Raw genomic sequence first — 23,487 nt, forward strand, 5'->3', positions numbered from 1 at the left:
ATAGCAGGCTGTAGAGGGATAGGCCAGGAGCCCTGGACAAAAGGAGGAAGCAAAGGAGAGAATGAGAGGGTGGGAGGCAGGGCTTCAGATTTGGTTCCATGGGGAAGCCAGCTGGTGTCTGTGGGTCTGTCTGTCTTAATGCCCGCTGGCTAAAGCCAAAACTCCCCACTGCCCCTTTGAAGTGCTGATCCTGCCTGAGCCCTACCCCTACCCCAGGGCTCCCAGATCCCCACACCCATAGGACCCCTTTGCCCCCAGCACCAATGAGGAGTGATCAAGAGTACAAGAGCCCAGGAGTGAGACAGACTCACCTCTCTAGGCCTCAGTCCTCTACTCAGTGAAACAGGGCTGGTGGAAGTACCACCCGTTGTTGTGGGGGAGGCTGAGAGGGTTAGATGGCAGCAAGGACCCTAGGCTGGATGACTTGGCCTAGCATCTGCCACAGTGTCTGGCAAACAGGGGAAGCTCCACTTCTGAACACTTGATGGTCAGTGCAATTTGCAGTTTAAAGGAGACCCCAATCCATGAGGACTCAGGTCCCAGAGCCCAGGGATTTACCACTGAGGGACAAGGGATGGGATATGGGGAAACAGGTGCTGCCCTCAGCCTAGGAGGTTTCATGGTTGTCCCAGGGACTGTACACATGCTGGAGGAAAGGAAGGAGAGTGGTCCGGCTAGGGCTGGAGGCAGTGAGGAGTTTGAGAGGGAGGTTTAGGTCCCCTTGACCCTGCATCTCAACTCAGGGCTCCATTGGCCTGCGGGCAGGTAGGCGAGGGTGGGGCAGGGCCGGCTTCTCTCGCTCAGCTGGGGGCTGGGGGGGGCGGGTCCCCTGGGAACTGCTCCTCCCGCCTGCCGCCGCTTTAAGAGGCTGCTCCGCGGCGGTGAGCGGGGCTGGAGCCGCAGCCCGGGGGAGCAGAACTGAGCCGAGCCGGCAGGTGCACGGCTGCGTGGACAGCAGCGGCATGACCGGCCACCACGGCTGGGGCTACGGCCAGAACGACGGTAGGCACAGACCCTGGCCCGCCTCGACTCGCTGAGACTCGCCCCAACCCTCGTGCTCAGATGGGTTTGCGGGACCCGCAAGTATCCCATCCTCCAGGCCGGACCGGGAACCCTCTCCCATCCAGCCCCAGAACCCGGCCCTCCTGCCTGGGCCCAAGCCCTGGCTCCCCTGCATCTGGCGCAAAGTCCACTCTGTGCCACAACCGGCCCCGCCGCCCGCGAGCCACCCGATGGCTGAGCACGTCCTGCCGCCTCCTCCGCGCAGCCCCTGACTGCCGCGCTCACTCGGACCTAACCGGAGACTTACTCATTCAACCCACACTACCCCCGCCCCTTGGCGTGCGCAGCGGATGGAGGTGGCCTGGGGCAGCGGGGGGCGGTCTGGGCGGAGCGCTGTGCGCGGTGTCTGTGCGGGGAGCGCGCGCTGCGTGTGTGCTGGGACCTCCAGGGAGCCGGGCTCTGCGTGGGCAAGGGCGCTGTGTCCCCGGCACAGTGTCCCCGCCTAAGTGTCCGAGTTTTCGTGTGTGGGCAGGTATGTGAAGTGAAGTAAGGGGGCATTTGGGGGAGCACGGATGTGTCTGCATCGATCAGAATGAACACATCCTGGTGTGAGGCATGGGAGCCCGTGGGGCACGCCAGCCTGCTGTTCTGACCAGGAGAATAGCTCCTTGATCCTACCTCAGTTTCCTTAGGATGCAGAGGAAGGGAGAAGAGGCAGGAGGTGAGAGCCAGATGGCTTGAATGTGGGTCTGGGGCAGGTCAGTTCCTTTTGGGCTATTTCTTAGCAAGCTGTGATGTGGGTGTGGGATACCCTTATTGCCTTCATCAAGGTAAACAATGAGGACCCAAGCTCCTGGCCACCAGGAGAAAACGGAGGCAGGGCAAGTGGTGGCAGGGAGAAGGGAAAGTGCTGGTGGAAGGAATAACCCCCATCCCCACTTCTCTGGGAAGAGGCAGGTATTGTATGAGGGTGGGTAGGGGTCCTGGACTACAGTCTAGAGATCAGGAGGTTGCAACTGGCCAGAAGGAGTTAGGGAAGTGCTGTGGTGTCTCTGTCCCCCTCTGGCAATGCAAGTACACAAGAGAACACTAGATCTGGCCATGAAAAAGCTAGAAAGAGACGTTTGGGAAAATGCAACAGAGGCCAGCAGAGATGGAGAGAGGCAGAGAAGGGACGGATTGACAGAATCTATGGAAAATCATTTTCCCCCCAGCATCTGTTACAAGGCAGTTTCTGGGTGCTTCCCTCAGAGTCAGTCCTCTGACTCCAGCCTTCTTTCCAGTCCTACCCACCAGCTCTGAGCATTGGCATCCCATAGGGCCTGTCCCATGGCCAGCCACCCTCAAGCCTCTGCCTCTCTTCCAGACTTGGGTCATCCACTCAGGGACACTGAGGGAGGGAGGACAGATGATGGAGGCGCCAGCATGTGGCATGCTCACAGGACTTCAAAAATAAACCAGTGGGTCTGGGCCACGATTCTGAGTCATCCATTGGGGACACAGCTCTGTCGGCACCTGCTGCTGTTTTCTCAGGAAAACTTAAGAAGCCAAAAAATGAAGAGAAGCACCAGCCGGCAATAGCTCTAAAAATAGGCTGCATCTCAGGATGTTCCCCAGGGAGATGCTGAGCCTCTCGGCTGCAGATGGAGCCTCTGGGAGGCAGGTGGTGGGTGCCCGTGGGTGTGCAGACAGGTGTGTGTGTGTGCACGAGCATGTTTTGCTGTAGTATCCTAGTGAAGACCTGGGTTTGCAACAGGGGGTATCTGTGTGTGAGGGTGTGTATGTGTGTGTCACATGTAGTTGGTGGGGCTGTGTGTGTGTTTGTACAAATGTGTGTTGCTGGGTCTGGCTGCTGTGGGTGCAGTGAGCTCAGGTCACTGTGCACATATGTGTGCACACAAGAAAGACCTGCAATGTGCCTGGGGAGGGCAGTTGGGGGTGGTGCATGCACACACTGTGTGTTTATACCAGTGCCCAAGTGTGCGTGTGCACATGCGTGAGTGGCCCTCAGTTTCCTCATCTATGAAATGGGGATCATGCTTGTTTCTGCTTCACAAGGAGCAAATGCATGTCACAGAGCCAAAGTGAGGCTGATGTAAGCTTTAGTTATTATTATCACAGACACCAACAGGAACATGGCCAGGGTGCAAGAAGAGGCCAGATACCTGGTAGGGTCAGGTCAGGGACATTGGGTGCCGCTGGGCTTCTCTGATCATGTGTTGAATTTTGGGGAGGATCCACTACCCAGAACAGCCCCTCAGCCTGTAGCTGTATCATGCTCCCTTCCATGAATTACCAATCTGGGCCTCTTATCATCTCTGCATGGTGAGTTTTAGTAAGGTCATTTCGCTGACAAGGAAATGGAGGCTGAGAGGGGAAGTGGCAGAGGTGGGACTGGAGTTCCAGACTGCGTGGCACCAAAGCAGGGGCTAAGCTCTGAAAGGACACCACGGAGACTATCCCCTACAGGTGGCCTCAGCCTGGAGCCCAGAGATCCGGGCTTCCCTGAGTCCTTGCCTTCTCCCTGCCTGCAGGCCCCTCACACTGGCACAAGCTGTATCCCATTGCCCAGGGAGACCGCCAATCACCAATCAATATCGTGTCCAGCCAGGCTGTGTACTCGCCCAGCCTTAAGCCACTGGAGCTGTCCTATGAGTCCTGCACGTCCCTCAGCATCACCAACAATGGCCACTCTGTCCAGGTGGACTTCAATGACAGCGATGATCGAACTGGTAAGTGGCCCCTGCCAGACCCTGGCACCCTTCCCCCTGGGGTCCTAACCCTCTTTTGGGCAGGCTCAGGAGGGGCAGCACGCTGTGGTAGGGAAGGAAGGCTCCACTTCTGACCAGTTGTGAAGCCTTGGGCTGAGCCTCAGTCTCCTGGTGTGTAAAATGGGAGCATTATGACCTTATTTTCCTCCCTAGGATCATAGGAAAAATGAAGAACTGAAGTGACATTTGTGGTGCTGGCATACAGCAGATGCTCAAGAAATGCTAATATTCTTCCTTCTCTTTCATTTAGTGCTTTAGGTTGGGTTTGTTTTCACTCCCTGACCCATTACTGACCTGCTGTGTGGCCTAAGGCCAAACCCTCCTCTCTGTGTGATCTGGCCAAGTCCAGCAGAGAGAGAAGGGAGCTGAAACATTCTGTGTGCCAGGCCCCTTGCTAAGTTCACAGGTAGCTCTTTTATTCCCCTCAAGAACCTGCCTCTAAGATGGGCAAGCAGAGACATAGTGAGCTGGGGAAGGCCAGAACCAACCTGGTCCAGCTCCAAAGGTCTTCTCTCTAACCCACCCACAACCTCAAGATTCTGACCATCTTGGGCCAAAGGGAGGCCAGTGGGAACTTGTGGCAACTCTTTCCAAGGTCTCTTTGCTCTGGGATTAGGGCCTGTATTCTTTCATGAGAAATTCCTGGACAGAGGCCTCAGGAGTCCTCCTTAGTAAAGGGATTCTGTCCTTATGACCAGGCCTGTGAGGGTGGAGTAGGGCAAGGAGGGAAACTGTTAGAGTCTCTTATGTAAGGAAGCGACTGATAACTCTGCCCCCATTTCCCCTCATCCCACCTCCCCCACACACAATTAAAGCACTCAAGAGAACTTAAGTTTCAAATAGAAAATCAAAGAGCAGAGAAGAGGAGGAAAGCCAGATAGGAGTGATCATTTTGCTTAGCCCTGAGTTCCCTGATAGGCTAGGGAAAAAGGGAAAGAGGATCAGTTTTAGTTCTTGTTCCAAAAGGGAGAAAACCTAACAGAGCCTCAGAAGAGAGACACAGCATTCCCTGGTACTGAATTTTAAGAAAAGCCTCTCACCCAGAGTTTTGGGGAGGGACATGGGGCTCTTGATGACCTTAGATCACTGTTTATGACGGAGTAATTTCAAATGGCTGGATCTTCTAAATAGCTTTCAGAGGGCACTGAGGACTCAATTCAGATATGAGTAGCTCACTCTTGGTGGGGGAAAGCCCACCTCTGGATCAGGGGCTCACTTCTAGGCCTGGCTGGGGTTCCTTCCCTACCAGAATGCCCAGACCTAAGCGAACCAGGGACCAGAGAGAGGAAAGTGGACTTAGGAGTGAGACAGTTGGGGCTCTGCCACTCAGTAGCTACGTGACCTGGGGCAGGATACGTACCTTTCTGAGCCTCAGTCTCACATCCAGTCAAAGGGGTAACAATGTGTCCCCCTCAAGATCACTGTGGGGGTTAGTGTCTGCAAAGTGCTGAACACATGGTAAGTACACAGTGAACGGCAGTGTGTTCTATGGTCAGGAAAGAGGGAGAAGGCTAAGGGAGCTAAGCTCAAGGGTTAGAGAGGGAGTTCAGACTCTAAGACTCTGCACTGCAGAGCCCTGGGCAGGGGCATGCTCAGAAGAGTGGGCCCGCACAGGCCACATCAGGCCTAGCTGCTGCTGCCTCCCTAGAATGGGGCAGCCTGATTGGGCCCCTGCCCACAGCCACCATCCCCAGACTCCCTTTGTCAACCGCCAGCATTGCCATGGACAGCTCAGCTTCTCAGATAAGGCAGGGCAGCAAGAAGGGGCCTCTAGGCTGTATTCCTCTTCAAGGGGCCCACAGTGGGCAAGGCCCTGCCCAGGTCAGCCGTCCTGGAGGGGCTTAGTGGAACTCTGAGCCCAGGGCCGTCACCTGATCCAGGGGCTCACATTCAGGCCTGGCTGGGGCTCCCTCCACTGCCAGATCCCTTTCAGCTGAAATTCAATCCGCCCCAGGAGGCCTTGTGCATGGCCCCAGCTCACTGCATATCAGAGTGGGAAAGTCACAAAACCAGCATAAGTGGGGCCTGCCAAAGAGGCCTTGCAGGAGAAACATTGGTGGTACCTGGGCCTGACCATTAGAGTGGGGAACCTCAGGAACTGGCCTCAGGACAACATTAGGTCCTAGGGATGCTCAAGGTTCTGGGGAGGCAGCACAGTTTGGTGGTTAGAGCCTTGGGCTCTGGACTCATCAAGTAGATGTGGGCGTATATCCTAGCTCAGTGCCTTGCTGTGTTACCTTGGGCAAATGGCTTGCCCTCCCTGTGCCTTGGTTCCTCTTTTATAAAATAGGAATATAGGTTCTGTCCTTTATGAGCTACTATGAGGACTCAGAAAAGAAATCTTCTGACCTGGCTGGGTCAGGGCTCCAGACATGGGAGATCTATTGTTAGTGACAATGGGGACCTTTGAGGCAAGGTACCAGCTTCCATGTGAAACTGGGCAGGAGTGGGGATGATGGTCAGGTGGAGATATATATGCTGTGGGTACAAGACTCCTCTGCCACCTACAGGCTTCCAGGATTTCTGCCCTGGCCCAGTGAAGGGCATGGGGAACTGGGTGGGGAGGATCCAAGTCGACTTAGCCCAAGGAGTTTTCCAAACAAAAAATTTATCCCCCTCCTGCGTACTACCTTGAACTGGTGCTGCCGCTCTCTCTACACCAATCGCTACACAGCCCTCTTCTACCCACAGTGGTGACTGGGGGCCCCCTGGATGGGCCCTACCGGCTCAAGCAGTTCCACTTCCACTGGGGCAAGAAGCACAGCGTGGGCTCAGAGCACACGGTGGATGGCAAGTCATTCCCCAGCGAGGTAAGACCCTCCGCTACCTGAATCCCTTTACTACTTGGGGAAGGAGTGGGGGCCTGGCAAGTCAGAGGCTTGACAGGTGCCTGGTCTGGAGCTCTGGATGGAGTGAGGTCACCCAGGGGCCTTTGGGAGAGACACCCTCCACCCACCCCTAGCACAGGGTCTTCCACCTGAGCCCTACCCACTGTTGTCCCAGGCCATGTGTCCAGAAGGAATTTTCTGAAGGGCAAATCTAGTCCCACCATGGCCTTGCTGGCAATGCTTCAAGGTTGAAGCCTGGCATTGAAGGTCCTGAATGCACTGCCACTGCCCGGCCGTATCTCCCCCGACCTCTTCCGATGCTGACCTGCAGGTGATGAACCCTAGCCCACACTTGGCTCTTTTTTGTACCTCCAGGCCCAGAACAGGGTAAATGCTATCTGTAGCCCAAGGAGCCAGGAGTCTGGTGGGAGTGAGGGAAGCCTGGCTCTGAGCTCCCGTGACCCCCGGGAGGCACTAAGCACCTGTTGTTGCCCCTATAGCTGCATCTGGTTCATTGGAATGCCAAGAAATACAGCACCTTTGGGGAGGCGGCCTCAGCACCTGATGGCCTGGCTGTGGTTGGTGTCTTCTTGGAGGTGAGGGAGTTGGTTTACTTGGGGTTAAGAGGAGCATGGGAGGCCTGGAACCACCCCTAGTTCCAGAACACAGTGGGTGCTGGGCTCACATTACCCTCTCCCTGACAGACGGGGGACGAGCACCCCAGCATGAACCGTCTGACAGATGCACTCTACATGGTTCGGTTTAAGGTGAGACCAGGGGACTGTGCCCTTGACCCAGAGCAGCCTGGTGGCGGGGAAGGAAGAGGCTAGATCATAGAGTGGGCCCATCCACTCCTCCATTCTGGCAGCAAAGGTGAAGGATGCAGGTCAGCACCTGCAATGCCCTGCAACTCAGTTCTTGTCATCAGGGTCAGTGGCCCCACTGAGTGCCCAGCATGCACTAGGTATAGGATTGATAAGATGCTTGTCACATTAATGGTCCCCCAACAGGCAGCACCCCTAAGGGCTGTTGAAGGAAGGGAGAGAAAATGGTGCCCAAAGGGCTTCAGAAGCCACAGCTTTTACATACAAGGGGATGGGTGGAGAGGGCCCGGCCCAGGCTGGGAGATGTCGTCTGGGATCACAGACATTTACCCACAATTTGCATCAATGGGCCAAGGATAAGCATAAATCCTGTTGACAGAAATGAATGTGGAGGCTGCTGGTCTGATCCTGGTGGGAGGTCTATGTTGATTCCTGGGTTCCCCACCCTGTTGCAGGGCACCAAGGCCCAGTTCAGCTGCTTCAACCCCAAGTGCCTCCTGCCTGCCAGCTGGCACTACTGGACCTACCCCGGCTCCTTGACAACGCCCCCACTGAGCGAGAGTGTCACTTGGATTGTGCTCCGGGAGCCCATCAGCATCTCTGAGAGGCAGGTGAGTCCTCCCAGAGCATCAGGTGGAGGGAGGGCGGCACTCCAGCACAGCCCTGGCAGTGTGACTCTCCCAACCAGCCAGCTACAGCCTGTGTCCACCATCAAGGCTCCATCTTTTGCTAATAAATGTTTATGGTTTTGGGTAGGAATCAGCTTGATTGTTATTCATTAGGACCTGAACACAGGCTGGGAGAGGAGATCCCTGGCTCCTAGGACCACCCCTACTGTATTAGAATCTAAAAGCTGCATTTGCTGATAAATCTTAGCTAAAGAGATTTGGAACTGAAACTTGGTGGAACAGTTACTTACTCTTTAGTAAGTAACTAAGGTTGGGGTCCCAACGAGGAAATGAACAGGGATAAGTGGGGACAAATCCTAAGGGCAAGAGGAGGGAGAGGCAGAGCTGGCTGGACACTGTATGCCAGATAATGAGTCTAGGATCAGAGAGGACCATTGCACCCCCATTACACCCTGAATATCTTTTCTGCTTTCTCAAGATGGAGAAGTTCCGGAGCCTACTTTTCACCTCAGAGGATGATGAGAGAATCCACATGGTGAACAACTTTCGGCCACCACAGCCACTGAAGGGTCGTGTGGTCAAGGCCTCCTTCCGAGCCTGAGCTGCCTACTTGCTCAGCCAGCCACTGGGGCATCATCTTCCCAAGGGCTTCCATGTCAGCAGACACCAAACCATCAGAGGCTCCCTCCTCAGGAGGCTGTGGACACCCCCTCCTCAGCTGGCTTGCCCCTTGGCCACCCTGGAGGCTTCTTGATGGGACCCTCAAGTCAAGGGACACTTTTCAGCTGCTCTGGGGACAGGAAGGACAGGAGCTGAGCATGGTCCAAGCCTGGGGCTGCCTCTGCTCTCCAAGATCCAAAGGCCCCTGGGAACCTCCTCTTGTCTTCCCCACTGGCAGTGGCAGCAGCCACACCCTGAGCTCACACTGTGACGATGAGACCAAACTCTCTGGGGCAGGCGGCTGGCATTGCCAGAAAGACTCAAGCAATAATTAGAAGCGGGCAGAGCTGCCCTCTCAGCGTTACCTCTTCTGCAGGCCTCTGCCATGCACGCACCTCACTGCCAGGCCGTTAAAATCAGGACCCAGCCTGCTGGAGGTGACATGGCCTTCTCCCTCCAGCCACCTGCTGCCGTAGGCAGGCACTGGCTACAGCTTATGTAGTATCTCCCTTCGTCCCCACCCAGCTACCAAAGCCACCGACATGACAATCCATCCATGCAATGATTAATAAATTCATTCCTTCATGCAACAAATACCCACTGAGTGCTTGTGTGATGTCAAGTACTGTTCTAGGCATCAGGGAGGCGACGGCAGTGAGTCAAACACCGTATGTTGAGACGGCCATGGGCAGGAATGGGTGAGGGTTATACAGAGGGCAAGGCAGGGGCCCAGGGGTGGAGAAAAGGGGAAAGCTACCCACCCCACCCTGAGCTCACACTGTGATGTCCTCATCTGGTAAAAAATTAAATTCCCACCAGTATTCCAACACAGAGAGAAGGGAACAGCATGTTGAAGCTGAGGGAAAGGCAGGCGTGCAAGCTCCCAGGTGAGAGAGAGCCCAGAGCATTGATGGGCTGAAAAAGGACCCTTGGGGCTGGAGCCCTGGAGGAGGGCCTGGGACTCAATCCCAAGGCTAATAGAAAGGATCTGGCGGAGAGGAGGGGCAGGGCCAGATATGCAAAAGGGTTGGATCCCTGGAGTGCAGGTGGGCAGCCAGGAGTGGCAGCAGGAAGGAGGTGGTGGCCAGTGGCTAGGAGAAACAGAACAGGGGGGAGGGGCTGGGGGAGGGGGCTGGATGAGAGAGAGCTCCATAGGAGGTGGAGCCCAAAGATAGCATTTGGCAATTTGTGAGGGTGAGAGGAGTCTAGGGTGTGTCCCTGGGTGGAGAGAGGGGCTTCCCTGTGGACTGGGAAACCTGGGGAGGAGCTGACCAGGGTGGACACATAGTGTGTGCTAGAAAGTGGTGGGGTGTAGGGGCCTGAGCCCAGGAGAGAGGTGAAGGGGAGGGGGCTGCTTTGGAGCTGGCCTAGAATTGAGGGGAGATCAGATAGTGGTATCTGTTCAGTCTGGACATTTTGGGGAGCCTCTTATGTCCATGGATCACAGCATCAACTCAAAGGCAAGATGTACTGCTGGTTGATCAAGACTCCAATGAAAGAGGGGAATGTGACTCTTTGAGCACAGAAGTTTCTAGTATTTGTCCCGCAGCCAAAGGGCCTGGGCAGTGCATACCTTTTGGAGTCTTCTCTACTCAAAAATTCTAGAGCAGATTCCCTGGTCTCCACACCTGGGCTTTGCAACACATGTAAATCAAGCCCTCTGAAGCTTGTGTCTTCCTTTGTAAAATGGAAATTATCTAATGTGAGCCACATACATAATTTAAAATTTTCTAGAAGCTCTATTTCAAAAAGTAAAATGTCCTAGCCACAGCAATCAGACAAGAAAAGGAAGTAAAAGGAATCCAAATTGGAAAGGAAGAGGTACAACTGTCACTGTTTGCAGCTGACATGATATTCTACATACAAAATTCTAAAGACACCATCAAAAAACTACTAGAAATCATCAATGAATTCGGTAAAGTTGCAGTATACAAATTTAAGATATAGAAATAGGTTGCATTTCTATATACTAACAATGATCTATCAGAAAGAGAAATTAAGAAAGCATTTCCATTTACAATCACATCAAAAAGAATAAAATACCTAGGTATAAATCTAACTAAGGAGGTAAAAGATCTATATTCAGAAAATTATAAGACACTGATGAAAGAAATTGAAGAAGACACAAATAGTTGGAAAGATATACCATGCTCGTGGACTGGAAGAATTAATATTGTTAAAATGACCATACAACCCAAGACAATCTACAGATTCAATGCAATCCTTATCAAAATACCTTTGAAATTTTTCATAGAACTAGAACAAATAATTCTAAAATTCGTGTGGCAACACAAAAGACCTTGAGGAGTCAAAACAATCTTGATAAAGAACAAGCTGGAGGAATCATGCTCCCCGATTTCAACTATACTACAAAGCTACAGTAAGCAAAACAGTATGGTAATGGCACAAAAACAGACACATAGTTCAATGGAACATAATAAAGCACCCAGAAATGAACCCACACTTATTTGGGCAATGAATCTTTTACAAAAGAGGCAAGAATATGCAATGGGAGAAAGAGAGCCTCTTCAATAAATAGTGTTGGTAAAACTGGACAGTTACATACAAAAGAATCAAACTGGAAACTCTCTCACATCATGCACAAAAATAAATTCAAAATGGGTTAAAGACTTACAGGTAAGACCTGAAGCCATAAAACTTCTACAAGAAACCATAGGCAGCACCCTCTTTAACACTGTTCTAGTAAAAAGAATATGTAACACACACACACACACACACACACACACACTGGAATATTACTCAGCAAAAAAGAGAATGAAATCTTAGCATTTGCGACAACATGGATGGATTTAGAGGGCACTGTACTAAGTGAAGTCAGACAGAGAAAGACAGATACTGTATGATTTCACTTATATGTAGAATCTAAAAAACAAAACAAATGAACAAACATAACAAAACAGAATAGTTATAGATACAGGGAACAAATAGGTGGTTTACACAGGGGAAGGAGTTGGGAGAGAAAAGTAATAGGTGAGGGAGATTGAGAGTTACAAACTTCCAGTTGCAAAATAAATGTCATAGATGTGAGATGTATAATGTGAGGAACATAGACAGTTCTTATGTAATACCTTTGTATGGTGACAATCATAACTAGACTCATCGTGGTAATCATTTTGAAATGTATAGAAATATCAAATCACTATATTGTGTACCAGGAACTAACACAGTACTGTAGATCAATAATAATCAAAAATCAACCAACCAACTCATAGAAAAAGAAATCAGATTTGAGGTTACTAGAGCGGGGTCAGGTAATTGAATGAAGGCAGTTAAAAGGTACACACTTCCAGTTATAAGATAAATCAGTACTAGGGACGTAATGTACAATATGATAACTATAGTTTAACACTGCTGTATGTTATACATGAAAGTTGTTAAGAGAGTAAATCCTGAGTTCTTATCACAAGGAAAAATTTTTCTATTTCTTTAATTTTGTATCTGTATGAGATGATAGATGTTTACTAAATGATTATTGTGATAATCATTTCATGATATATATAAGTCAAATCATTATGCTGCACACCTTAAACTTATACTGTGCTGTATGCCAATTATATTTCAATAAGACTGGGAGGAAAATTTAAATAAAATAAAATTTTAAAATAATAAAATTTTTATGTAAAAGAGAAAAAGAAGCAAGTATATTTAAATTGAATAATATATTTTATTTGGCTCAATTATATCCAAAATATTTTACCATTTCAACATATCATCAACGTAAAAAATTGACACAATGTTTTACATTTTTTGTGCTAATTTTTTGAAATCCATTGTGTATTTTTCACTTATAGCACATCTCAACTCAGACTAGCCACATTTCAAGTACACAAGAGCACATGTGGCTGGTGACTATCACACTGGATAGCACAGCCTGAAACAGATGTCACTCTTTGCAGGACCATCTGCTAGCAAGGTGTCCAAGCAGGCCCTCTGGCCGGGCCAGGAGCCAGGCAAGGCAATGGCAGGAATGAGTCAGATCTGCTCCAAGCCTCTGTCCTCCACAAGGGCAGTCTCAGAACATTTGATGCCAACTTGGCTCCCTTTCTCAGGGCCTCTCTCCTCCAGGAAACCTCCCTAACTCCCCACCTCACTCCAACCTGGCTGGCCCTGTCCCAGGCCACCTTGCAGGACCTTTGCTCTTCCACTGGGAGAAAGGCCAAGACCCCCAGGAAGAAACTGACCACAAGAGACTGTTGAGACTGCAGTAAGGTAGTAGTGTCCCTGGGAAGGGTCCTGACTTGATTAGTCTGGGAGGGCTTCCTGGAAGAGAGGCCCAGAGCAAAGTCATTGGCATCCCAGAGAAGGCACAGAAGCCTCAGCAGCAGGAAACATTCAGCAGACAGAGAGAGGAAGGCCTGGCTGTTACCCAGCATGTATCAACAAAGAGGAGATGTGTGACTGGGGACACAGGGACACAGGACAGGGGTCCCCAGGCTCTGGTGGCCTCAAATGCTAGGCAGAAGCTTACCCTGACATGCAGGGGCCAAGAGGAGCCACTGGAGGTCTAAAGCAGGGGCTAAAGACATTCCAGGTTGGAGGAAGAGGACTCTCTCTGAGGCTTGGAAAGTGCTGGGCATCTTGGCCCAAATTCACCTTCCAACACAGGCTCAAGGGAAAATTTTGGCAGGTACAATTTATCAGTTCCTCCTGCTGCCCCTCCTTGGTCCTGCAGGATGGACTTAAGCCTGTGCCCTGGCAGTTCCTGGCCTGGCAGGCTGTAAGTCTGATCTAAATCCCTCCAGCTGCAACCCAAATGTTTTTGTCTTCAGAGGCATGTTAGGGTGAGCAGATGGCCCTTTATTCCTATCAAGCTGCCCTCTTGGAACAGGTATTGCAGGAAAACCATGGGGACACAAGGCCCCAGAGTCCACTGGGCTCCCAGGGGTCCTTCAGGTCTTCAGAAAAGGGCTCTTTCTTCTCCTCCTCTCTCAGTTCTTGCTCTGAGTGATCCGTCATTGGTTGCTCTGGGTACGGGTGTCTCCAGAGGGCTCACTGCCCTGTCTTTCCAGGTACCCAGCCTCTGGGGGACCTGGTGTGGGTGGGGTGGGTCCTTGCTGCTGCTGCTGCTGCTGCTGCTCCTGAGTGTTCAGGAGCAGAGTTCGGGGGGAAGCCATGGCAGGGATTAATAAAGTACCCAGGGAATCCCAGAGCATCCAAGCTGAAAGAATTCCTGGTCTGATCCCACTCTACAGATAAGAACAACTGAGTCCCAGGGACAACAGAGTCTGTTTCATCTGAGTTAGTGGGAGAGCAAGGATTTATGACTCCCCGTCCAGTGCTCTTCACCCATCAGGAGAGCCTTATGCAGCAGAAAGACCCCTACCCTGAATAATTCCCTTTTGCCTGTCATGGAACCCGGAATCGTGTCATTTGAACTTCAGTGTTCACAGTTAAGACATGATCCTCTGCTGAAAGGCAAGTGCCCTACACTTTATGGGAGAATGACTTTATCATCTTCTTTCTGGTTTGCTGTGTGACCTCTAAGTCTCAGTCTTCTCATCTGTAAAATGTGTCAGTGGGAGGCCCGAGGAGCCTAAGGTTGGACTTGATGAAGGAGAGAAAGATTTCCCAGAAGCAGAATCAGGCAGTGACTGAGCTGGGGGCCAGACAGCTCTGGATCTCAGGATATGGGTCATCCAATGGGCCCCCTAAACTGAAAGAGGACATAGTGCTGGGCCAAAACCAGTGGGACAGATGACTGGAAGAGCCTCCCAAGACCCGCAGGCCTTTGCCTATCAATGTGACAGGAGAATACTTGGGCTGAATTTCCTCCCAGCCCAATGCAATGGGGGATCAGAGCTAGATTTCACTGATTCACAGAAAATAAAGGCATTCAATGTATTACCCAAGTCCATGAACTATGACCCCCTACAACACGAGGTCTGTACTGTAGGAGAAGTCAGTGCTTGGAAATGATGTCTCTCCTAGGACAGCAGAGCTCTAATGGTGTAATTTCAGGCAGGGGCAGGTGAGCTGAAAATATATGTTGGGGAGCAGCCAAGCTTTTGAAGCCCTGGCCCCAGCACTAAATCCTGAAGCCTGTGATTTCCGGGAGCAGCAGAGGCAACCTGGAGGGGCACCCCTCTTCCTGTGCAGCTCAGGGTCAGGTACAGAGCTGCTCACATGGACCCTTCGATCCTGGGCCGGGTGTGGAGCTGAGCAGCAACCTGGCTGTTTTAGCCAGTGCCAGCTGGGGCTCCAGCAACTGCAGGGGTCTGGGTCTAGGTCTGGGTCAGGGCACAGCAGCCAGCTTTACAGTCGTTGGGGCACCTGCCTTAATTGCTGAGGTCAGAGGTCATTCTGAGGAAAGAAAGTCAGGTGTCAGGCATCTGGCAAGAGTTAACCAAACTCAAGGGGAGGGTATAGCTCAGTGGTAGAGCATGTGCTTAGCCTGCACGAAGTCCTGGGTTCAATCCTTCGGACTACCATTAAAAAAAGAAGCTAGTAAATAAATGAATAGACTCACAAACAAACAAGCAAATTAAAAAAGAACAATAACAACAAACAGTGAACCAAACTCAGCTAACTTCACTAAGCCCTCGTCATAAATTGGGGCCCTGAGAGATGGACCTCAACACCTGTGGCACACAAGATCTGACCGCCATGCCTGGAAATGTCAGGCTCCATTCCTTCTCCTCCTGGGCCTCTTCACACTGACACCAGGGAGAAGTGGGGCTGCGGCCGTAGGAACAGAGGAATGGCCAATGTTTAGGGTTCCAGTATCAGATCCAGAGCTCCTAACCCCCAAAACTTCTCATTTTAGCATAATTTAAGACTTATGCACAACATTGTAAACTGACTATACTACAATACATTTTTTAAAAACTTATGGAAAAGTTGAAAAAAAATTATAATGAATACCCATAGACTGGCCACCCAGACTCTCCATTTCATCACATTTGGTCTCTCTCATTCTATTTCTTCAAAAAAATATTTTTAACCATTTGAGAATAAGTTTCAGCCATCATGTCTTTTTACCCCTACATACTTTAGTGATTTTTCCTAAAAACAAGGACATTCTCTTATGTAACCACAGTACAAGCATCAAAATCAGGAAATGAACATTGTTACCTCACTATTATCTAATCAATGTACCTTATTCCGACTTTGCTCGTTGTCCTCAGGATGTTTTTGTAACCTCCCCAAAATTCCCAGATAATGCATTGCATTCAGTTGTCCAGTCCCTAAAGTCTCCTTTTCTCTGGACAGTCCCTCAGTGTGTCTTTGTCCTTCACGACCTTGATATGGTTGGAGAGCACAGGCTAGTGACATAGCACGATGTCCCTCAGTTGGGTGTCAGTTGTTTCCTCATGAAGAGACTCAGGTTACGCACTTTTCGTGGGAATATCACAAAAATGATCCCATGTTGTTTTCAGCACATGATGTTGAGTGGTCTGATTACTGGTGATGTTAACTTCGGTTTTTATTGTTGTTTTCAAATGGAAGCATAACTTACATACAGAGAAGTATATACACCCAATAAACTTTCACAATCTGAACACACACACAGAACCAGCACCGAGATCAGCAAAAGCACGTTTCCAACATCCAAAACCCCCGTGTCCTCATCAAGTTCCTACCTCCCCACAGTCACCACCATCCTGAATTCTAATATAAATTTCACTTGTCTGGTTTCAAAATGAAGTCATTCATTTCAGAAACATTCTTGGTGTCTGTTTTTGTTTTTTTTTTTTTTTGCTCATATTGTGTTTGTGAGATTCTCAGAGCCTACTTTTTATAATAATAAATGCAAAGCTTTCCATTATGAGCCTTCAATGAAAATTGAAGAAAATGTATCTTATCTACACACATACTTTCAAAAAATCACTGTAACACTTTAGTTGTAATATAAAGGACAGTTGTTTATAATACATATTAAGATATATTATATATACAAATAATATAATTTTTAATAAAATTAAATGTGTCAGCATGTAAATACTGGGGCATAAGGATGTGAGAAGGCTTCCCATGTTTGTACCCACATTCAGAAGCCCCAAAACATGGCAGCTCTGAATGCATTTCAGGCAGAGGGATCTGAGTATTGTTGCCTTTATGGTGTGATTTTCCTAGATGGTGAACAACTCCTGGTAACATTCCAAACAACACAAATTATGATAATTGCTACATATTAAAGCTGAGCAAGTATTACATTGTGTTTCCAAATAAAATGGAACAAAGTTGTAGGCTCAAATGAAGACAAACAGATTCTTCACCTGTCTAAACATAAGGGTGAAGGTGGGGCAGGACTTTGTTGTATGAATCTGTCCTAAGGGCACCTAGCACCCCAACCACCCCAAATGCCAGGGGTCTCCTTAACCGTGTGACAACCACTCCCAGATTCTCCAAATGTTCTCAGGGTGGTACCACAAGTCTAGGGGATGAGAGGTGAGGCCATCTGGGGGTCAGAGAACCACAGGGAGGCACATCTGAGGAGGGAACAGGGTAGAGGGTTGGACATGGCCTGAAGGAGGTGAGGGCTTGGGTGACAGCATCGGTGGAGGACTCTAAGGTGGGGTCTCCCACCAGCTCCTGAGGTAGAAGGCTGGTCTCTGGGGACGGAGGTTGGGGGACCCTATGCGGACCACCCCCAAACTCCTCCCTCAGAGGACACCACCAGGACCTACATTTTCCTGGGCCCTGCATGTACATCTGCTCAGTTGCTCTAGGCCTCTCAGGAACTTCACCCCCCAACAGACATAAGCTGCAGCCCCTACAGGAAACTCCATGGGCCAAAAAAACTATCTAAGCCACACACTGAAAGTATTATAGGGCCCTCACATGTGTAATTAGATATAAAAACAACACTAAACTGACAGGTAACTGACAGGTAAAGAAGGTAAATATAATTCTGATTTCTCTCATTAGGCTTTAACTTTAATGAACTATTAAGTAACAAATTATTTTAAAGCACCCTCCTCTGGTGCCACTGAGAACGTGCTCCATGTCTGTGGTGTGACCCACCAGTGAACATGACCCATGGACTGACTCATTTAATTAGACCCAAGACCTTTTAAGGTGAGCACCATTCTTATTCTCATCTGACAATTGAGTTACTGAAGATCAGATTGATTAAGATATTTGCTCTGGGTCACATAGCGGGAGTTGCTGGGACCAGGATTGGCCTAAATCCACAGCCAAGGCAAAGACACTACTCTCTAAGCCCCTTAAAATGCATTCAGCCTTCCCATCACTTGACAGTTCCTGGTGCTAAGTACTGCGGAGAGATGCGCGCACAAACACACACACACACACTCTCCCTCCACCAGCTCTAGGAAGCCATTCAGTCGCTTCCCACAGTGTACTTACGCCCCCTTGTGGCCATGTGTAGGTTGGTTCCTGGTCCATCCCAGCCAGCCATCCACCAGCAGGGGCCGAGCCCAGCTGTGCTGGGAAAGAAACTTGCCCAGCAGGTTACTACTTGTCAAAATATTTAAAACATTTTTTTGCTATTGTTGGTGCTCCTGCTTCACTGGCATCCTAAGCTATTGCTTCCTTTGCTGCCCAGGGGGTCCAGCATTGGGTGGAGCAGGCAGCTAGCCACTCAGTGCCACTGAGACCACTGGGCTATTGGGGAGAGGGCATACATGGAGGTCTGGGGCAGTGGCCCCACTGTTCCTCAAAGGTACAGAGGATAGAGGAGGGCATTCCAGGCAGGGGAATAACAGGGACAAAGTCCTGGAGGTAGTTATATGGAACTGAAGTTGCATTTGGGGAAAAAGCTGAATTAAATTTGACCCAGTCTCCAGCATGGCTGGGGGTTGGGGTGCCCTGATTACAGTGACAGGTCCTAGTTCTTTAGAAAGAAATAGCTCCAGAGTCAAGGAAAGGAGGACAGCTCTGCTTCAACACCCCTGTGTACTCTCCCCTGCCCCCATTCTGTAGTCACTGCACAGCTGAGGGAGGGCCCCCCCCACCAACATACATGGGAATGGCTGCCCTCATTCAGCTGATGGAGCAACACAGGCTCTAAATTCAGCGGAGGCCCCTTGCCCAAGTCATGTATCCAACTGATGGCAGTGCTGGGTTCTCGTGCCTGCCTGACCTTGGCCCGGCCTCAGATCATCACATTACACAGGGTGCCCTCTGAGAGCCAAAGGCACCTCTTCTCTTTTGGAAAACAAAAAGCTCAGGAGCTTGACAATTCATAAATGAGCCCCCAGGCCACAGTGCCACTCTGGTCCTCAGCAGGGAAGAAAAAAAATACCCAGTCTATGGATTCTCAGCCTTCCATGAGAAGTGAGGTGTTCAGATGTAGGCTACTGACTGGTTAAAGTATATTTGGTTTTCCATGAGTGTGTTTGAAATGCACCAGCCCTGCATGGTCCACTGGGGGACCAGGCTCAGAAAAGACACATACATTGTTAACACCCACGGAGATGAAGTTCCTATTTAAATTATAGTCTTTACCTAAAGATGGCTAAACAAAAACACAGTATGGTGAGAAGGTAACCATCTTCCCCAGACAGTGTACAGGGGCTCTCCTTCTGGCTTTGGAGAAGCCCAAACTAGCCCCGCAGGCTACCAAATGTAGATAAGAAGCTTCTAGGAATGTGGCTTGGTTGCAAGTCCAGAGAGCAGGGCCCAGACCTCTCTCAGCCACCAGCTTAAAGTGGGGTCCCAGGGGGACCTGACAAAATCAGTTTAGGTCTCCAGACTCTATTTTGCTTTTTCCAAGAATGGATATATGGGTGGGCATCTCATGAAGTACATGGATTTTGCCAGACGTGACTAGCTTTTACAGCAAAAAGGAGGTTCGTGGTGAAATGTTTGGAATTGCTGCAATGAAGCTGGATGAATACTTTTTACTGCATGATCTTTCAGCGCCTAGACTAAGCCGCTGTTCACTGTAAATCTTTCCCAGGGCAGGGTAGTATGGATGTGGTCCTTTTCTCTCAGAACATTTTCTGGGATTGTATTCCAAGGAGCACACTGTAGGAAAGCATGGCTGAGATACTCCTTCAAATTCTCTTCAGCCCTAGCCCAAGGGCTGGAGATGCGACAGGCAGCCCTGGCCATAAAATTCAAGCCCTTCCCTTAGTTGGCAAGGCCAGGACCTTTGTCCCTCTTATTTTCTTTCCACAGAACGCTGTCTCCCAGATACTGCCAGGCTCACTCTGTAACTTCCTCAAAGCCTATCTTATCAGATAACCCTTCCTTATTCTTCCATCTAAAATAGCAGTCTCCCTCACACCATGTACAAAAATAAACTCAAAATGGCTTAAAGGCATTAGACAAGACACTATAAACCTTTTAGAAGAAAACATAGGCAAAACATTATCAGACGTAAATCTCAGCACTGTTCTAGTGAAACAGGAAGGGGGCAGGGCAAAGCCATTCAAGGAATGATACAGAAATTAACATCAAAATGGTGGAAGATTCAACCCCAGTAGGCCTTGAGGCTCAAGATGGTGGGAGATTTGGCTTCTAGTAGACCTTGAGCTTCATTATACGTCTATTGTAATATATTAACATGGTGAATAACATGCCCACAGGTGCCACGACAGTCCCAAGGCTGGCCACAAAAGGTCAAAGAGTGGGAAATGGCCAACTTCTTGGGAATCCCAGCCCCTTCCTCAGGGTAGTTAGACTGGTCCTTCCACTTATTAGCATATGAAGCCACCAAGCCCAATAAAACTGGCTACAGGGTGCCTTGTGGCTGCTGCCCTCTCTCTCTTCGGAGAAGGCCCACACTCTGTCTATGGAGTGTGTACCTACTTTTACTCTGAGCACCCAACCCCCACACCTTGTGGCCTTTCTCTTGCCTTTCAATGTATCTCTCTGAATAAATCTACCTTTACTCAACTGTGGCTCGCTCTTGAATTCTTTCCTGCGTGAAGCCGAGGACCCACACTTGGCGGGGCATATCCCAGGGTGACCTGGTACACAGCCTTTCTCATGCCCCACATCTCTTTTCCTGCAACACACCCACCAACCCAGCATGAAAAGGGCGCCCTTAGGGGCCTCCACAGGAGTGGCGGGAGGGGACCCACAGTCTCCTAGAGAATCACCTGCGCAGAGTAGCACTGGCTTGCGCTGCGAGGGAAAGAACAGGAAGCCGCACTTGGAGGTGGGGGCGGTGCTCCAGGGCTGTCTCCCAACTTCCTCCTCTTCCTCACACTAGATCCCTAGAGCTGTTCTTCAGCTTCTCTCCAAATTTACTTTCGAGAAAGGATATGTCATTGGCAACATGGAGTGCAAATGACAATGCCAAGGCCCACGCAACTGCCCTCTTCAAGCAGTTCTACGTAGGCCCCACAGGCTCTGCAGGATGAAGTGGCTGGCCCAGGATCACAGAGTGGGGCCTTGGGCTCGGGCCTCCAGGGTGACGGAAAATTCTGGGCCCGCCAGTGAATAAGGTCTGAGTGAGGATGGGTGTAGGATGGTGGTGGCAAAGGGAATGATTAGTTGGAGGTCATAGGAAAAGGTGTCCCTCTGGCCTAGATCATCTCAGCCTTAGGTGCAGCTGTTCCCTCAGGCAGGTGAAAAAGATGGACTTGTGTTTGGAGAAACCTTAAAGGGACAGAAACACAGGTCATGTTTCCCCCAAAGGCTTTACTGAAGGGCAATTTTTAGCTTGGCTTTATGAGCTAGGAGCTTAACATAACTATTGTGAGGCCTCCTGACAGCCCAGTAAGTCTGTCAGTGCTGTTGCTTCAGGCCAGGAGTCAGAGGGCTGAGGGAGAACTTGCATTTTTCAAAAATTCCTTAGCCTTTGTCATGAGCATCCTCAAGACTTGCCGCTTTGCAGGGATCGGAAACCATTCTCTCTGAAGGAAAGGGAGGTAGTGGAGGGGGGGTGCACATGTGTGGGCCCCTGTGTGTGGTCAGCTTGGGAGAGGACAGTGCCAGGGAAAGTCACCTACTTGGCTAAAAGGTGATGAAGTTAAATCACTTGATTTGGAATGGCACTGGTCCCTGGGACAACTGTATCAGGGCACAAACGTGCTCCGATCAGCAAGAAGGCTTTTCTGGGCTTATTCAGCTGCCTTGGGAAGCAATGATGCCACAGAAACACTGCAAGGGTGTGCTCACATTGGCAAAGAAGAAAGACATCTGAGGTTTTCATAAACTCTCCCAGATATCAGGCCAGATGTTATCATTTCAACAGTTAGACAAAAACTCGCTGCCACCTTCTCAGTTCCTCTTGACACAAGGTCGTCTTCAAATGCAGCTTTCCTAACTTTCCATAGATGGTCTTACCTGTGTTCTTAAGCATCAGAGAGTTTGGCCAGAATCATCTCAGAAATCTATCTTCCTGCACCCATCTCTCCTCTGACTGCTTTTAAAATACAGTTTTGCTTCTTTTTTTTTCTGATTATACAACATATCATACGAGATGGGGTCATGTATATGTATGGTTATTTTAGAAAACGTGTTAAGTTTACCTTTGGCTGTCTCTTTAGGATAAATTAAAAGAAGTAGAATTAGTGGATCTGAGATCTGTCCCACGGAGCAGCCTCAATTTACACTGCCACCTGCCAAGATGGCAATAATGCCCACTCACCAACATTAGGTATTAATCACCTTTCAATGTTTGTTGGGTTGATTGACAAAAATCAGTATCTCATTTTAACTCACATTTGCTAGGTTTTGAGTGAGGCAGAGTATTTTTACATATTTTCTTGGAAAATGACAGCTGAGCTGCTGCTTTCCATTTCTCAAGGGAGAGATAAGTCCTTTGCTTTCACTTTTTTCTAGTAAAAAAGATTTCTTGTCTTTTTTTGACAAGGAAGCCTTGGGAGACTGGGTAGGGTTCTTGGGCTGGCCATCATGTGTAGGCTAACTGAGCTGGTTATGTAACCTTTAAACAAAAGTTCTGGTGCACACAAAATCCTCAAGGGTGCATTTTTCTTTGGAAGTGCTGTGTGTGGTAACTGAGAAAAACTCAGTGGTTTCTGACCAAGCAAAATGATATAATTTTCTCAGGAAATTGTGGTGGGGGCAGCCATCTGTGTGTCTCCAGTAGTCAGTCCAGGGTGCTTACACATTGTAAGCACCAATTAGTGTCTGCAGATTGAGTAAATTATGCTGTCTCTATCCTGAAGGATGACTGTCTATAACCCCAAATGATCTATACAAAAAAAAATTGCACTCATTTATTTAGAATCTCTTGGAGTTATTTTTAGTGTAAACCTAAAATGGCCCTCTCAATATCCAGGAAGAGAGATATTGCAAATTCTGACTTACTGGTAGAACTTTTAGAAAGGGCCAAGGATGAGTACTGGCATGAATATCATTATCAGGGGCAGGTCTGACAGGAACCATTTTATGGCAGGTACGTCCTTGGATCCAGCTGAGCTGGCCAGGCTCCCCAGGTAAGCCTGTGCGTCTTCCTTCCAGAAGACCACATTTTCAGGGCTCTAAGTGGCCTTTTCTGGTCATCTCCTATTTTTCTCTGCCTCCAGGGGAGGACTGCACTTGATTTACCAGTTAATGGAAGAGTTCTATTCCCACAATGGAAGGGACTGAGGGAATATCTGGTGTCCTACTTTTCAGCTTTTCTCAACCTACCAGCCACTAACTACTGTAACTGTCAGGGGCCATGCCAAGGCCCATGGATGTGGGGAGCCAATGAAGAGTTTAGCGCAGCAATTTGAGTTGTAGAAGGTTCACTATACCTGGTCTGAAGAGGAAGAGCCAGCGAGGGCCAAGCTTAAGTCAGGGGTGGAGACCAGATGACAGAATTAGAAATAAAGTGGTAGAGTAGCTAAAGGCAAATGTTTGGACTGCAAAGATATTTGGGAGATGA

General features: G+C 49.5%; 1 protein-coding gene across 2 annotated transcripts; it reads left to right on the top strand.

Moving 5' to 3' along the window:
• Positions 1–858: 858 nt before the first annotated feature.
• CA7 (carbonic anhydrase 7) lies at positions 859–9,308 on the top strand. Of its 2 annotated transcripts, XM_006203665.2 has the most exons (7): positions 859–1,002; positions 3,537–3,734; positions 6,465–6,583; positions 7,102–7,197; positions 7,306–7,368; positions 7,881–8,036; positions 8,533–9,308. In XM_006203665.2, exons 1-7 carry the CDS (start codon positions 963–965, stop codon positions 8,653–8,655), a joined length of 795 nt encoding a protein of 264 aa, XP_006203727.1. In that variant the 5' UTR covers positions 859–962; the 3' UTR covers positions 8,656–9,308. The 2 variants fall into 2 exon arrangements, with proteins under 2 accessions (XP_006203727.1, XP_072823607.1); XM_072967506.1 differs by lacking the exon at positions 7,306–7,368 and having other exon boundaries at positions 873–1,002.
• The last annotated feature ends 14,179 nt before the right edge of the window (positions 9,309–23,487 follow it).

Source organism: Vicugna pacos, chromosome 9, assembly GCF_048564905.1.
Source record: "Vicugna pacos chromosome 9, VicPac4, whole genome shotgun sequence".
NCBI lineage: Eukaryota > Metazoa > Chordata > Mammalia > Artiodactyla > Camelidae > Vicugna > Vicugna pacos.

Excerpts from the sequence above, each read along its gene's own strand:
- CA7 (XM_006203665.2), top strand. The coding sequence starts at position 963 with ATGACCGGCCACCACGGCTGGGGCTACGGCCAGAACGACG. Across the intron at positions 6,584-7,101 it reads GCAAGTCATTCCCCAGCGAG|CTGCATCTGGTTCATTGGAA; the intron begins GTAAGACCCTCC and ends TTGCCCCTATAG. Across the intron at positions 7,369-7,880 it reads TCTACATGGTTCGGTTTAAG|GGCACCAAGGCCCAGTTCAG; the intron begins GTGAGACCAGGG and ends ACCCTGTTGCAG.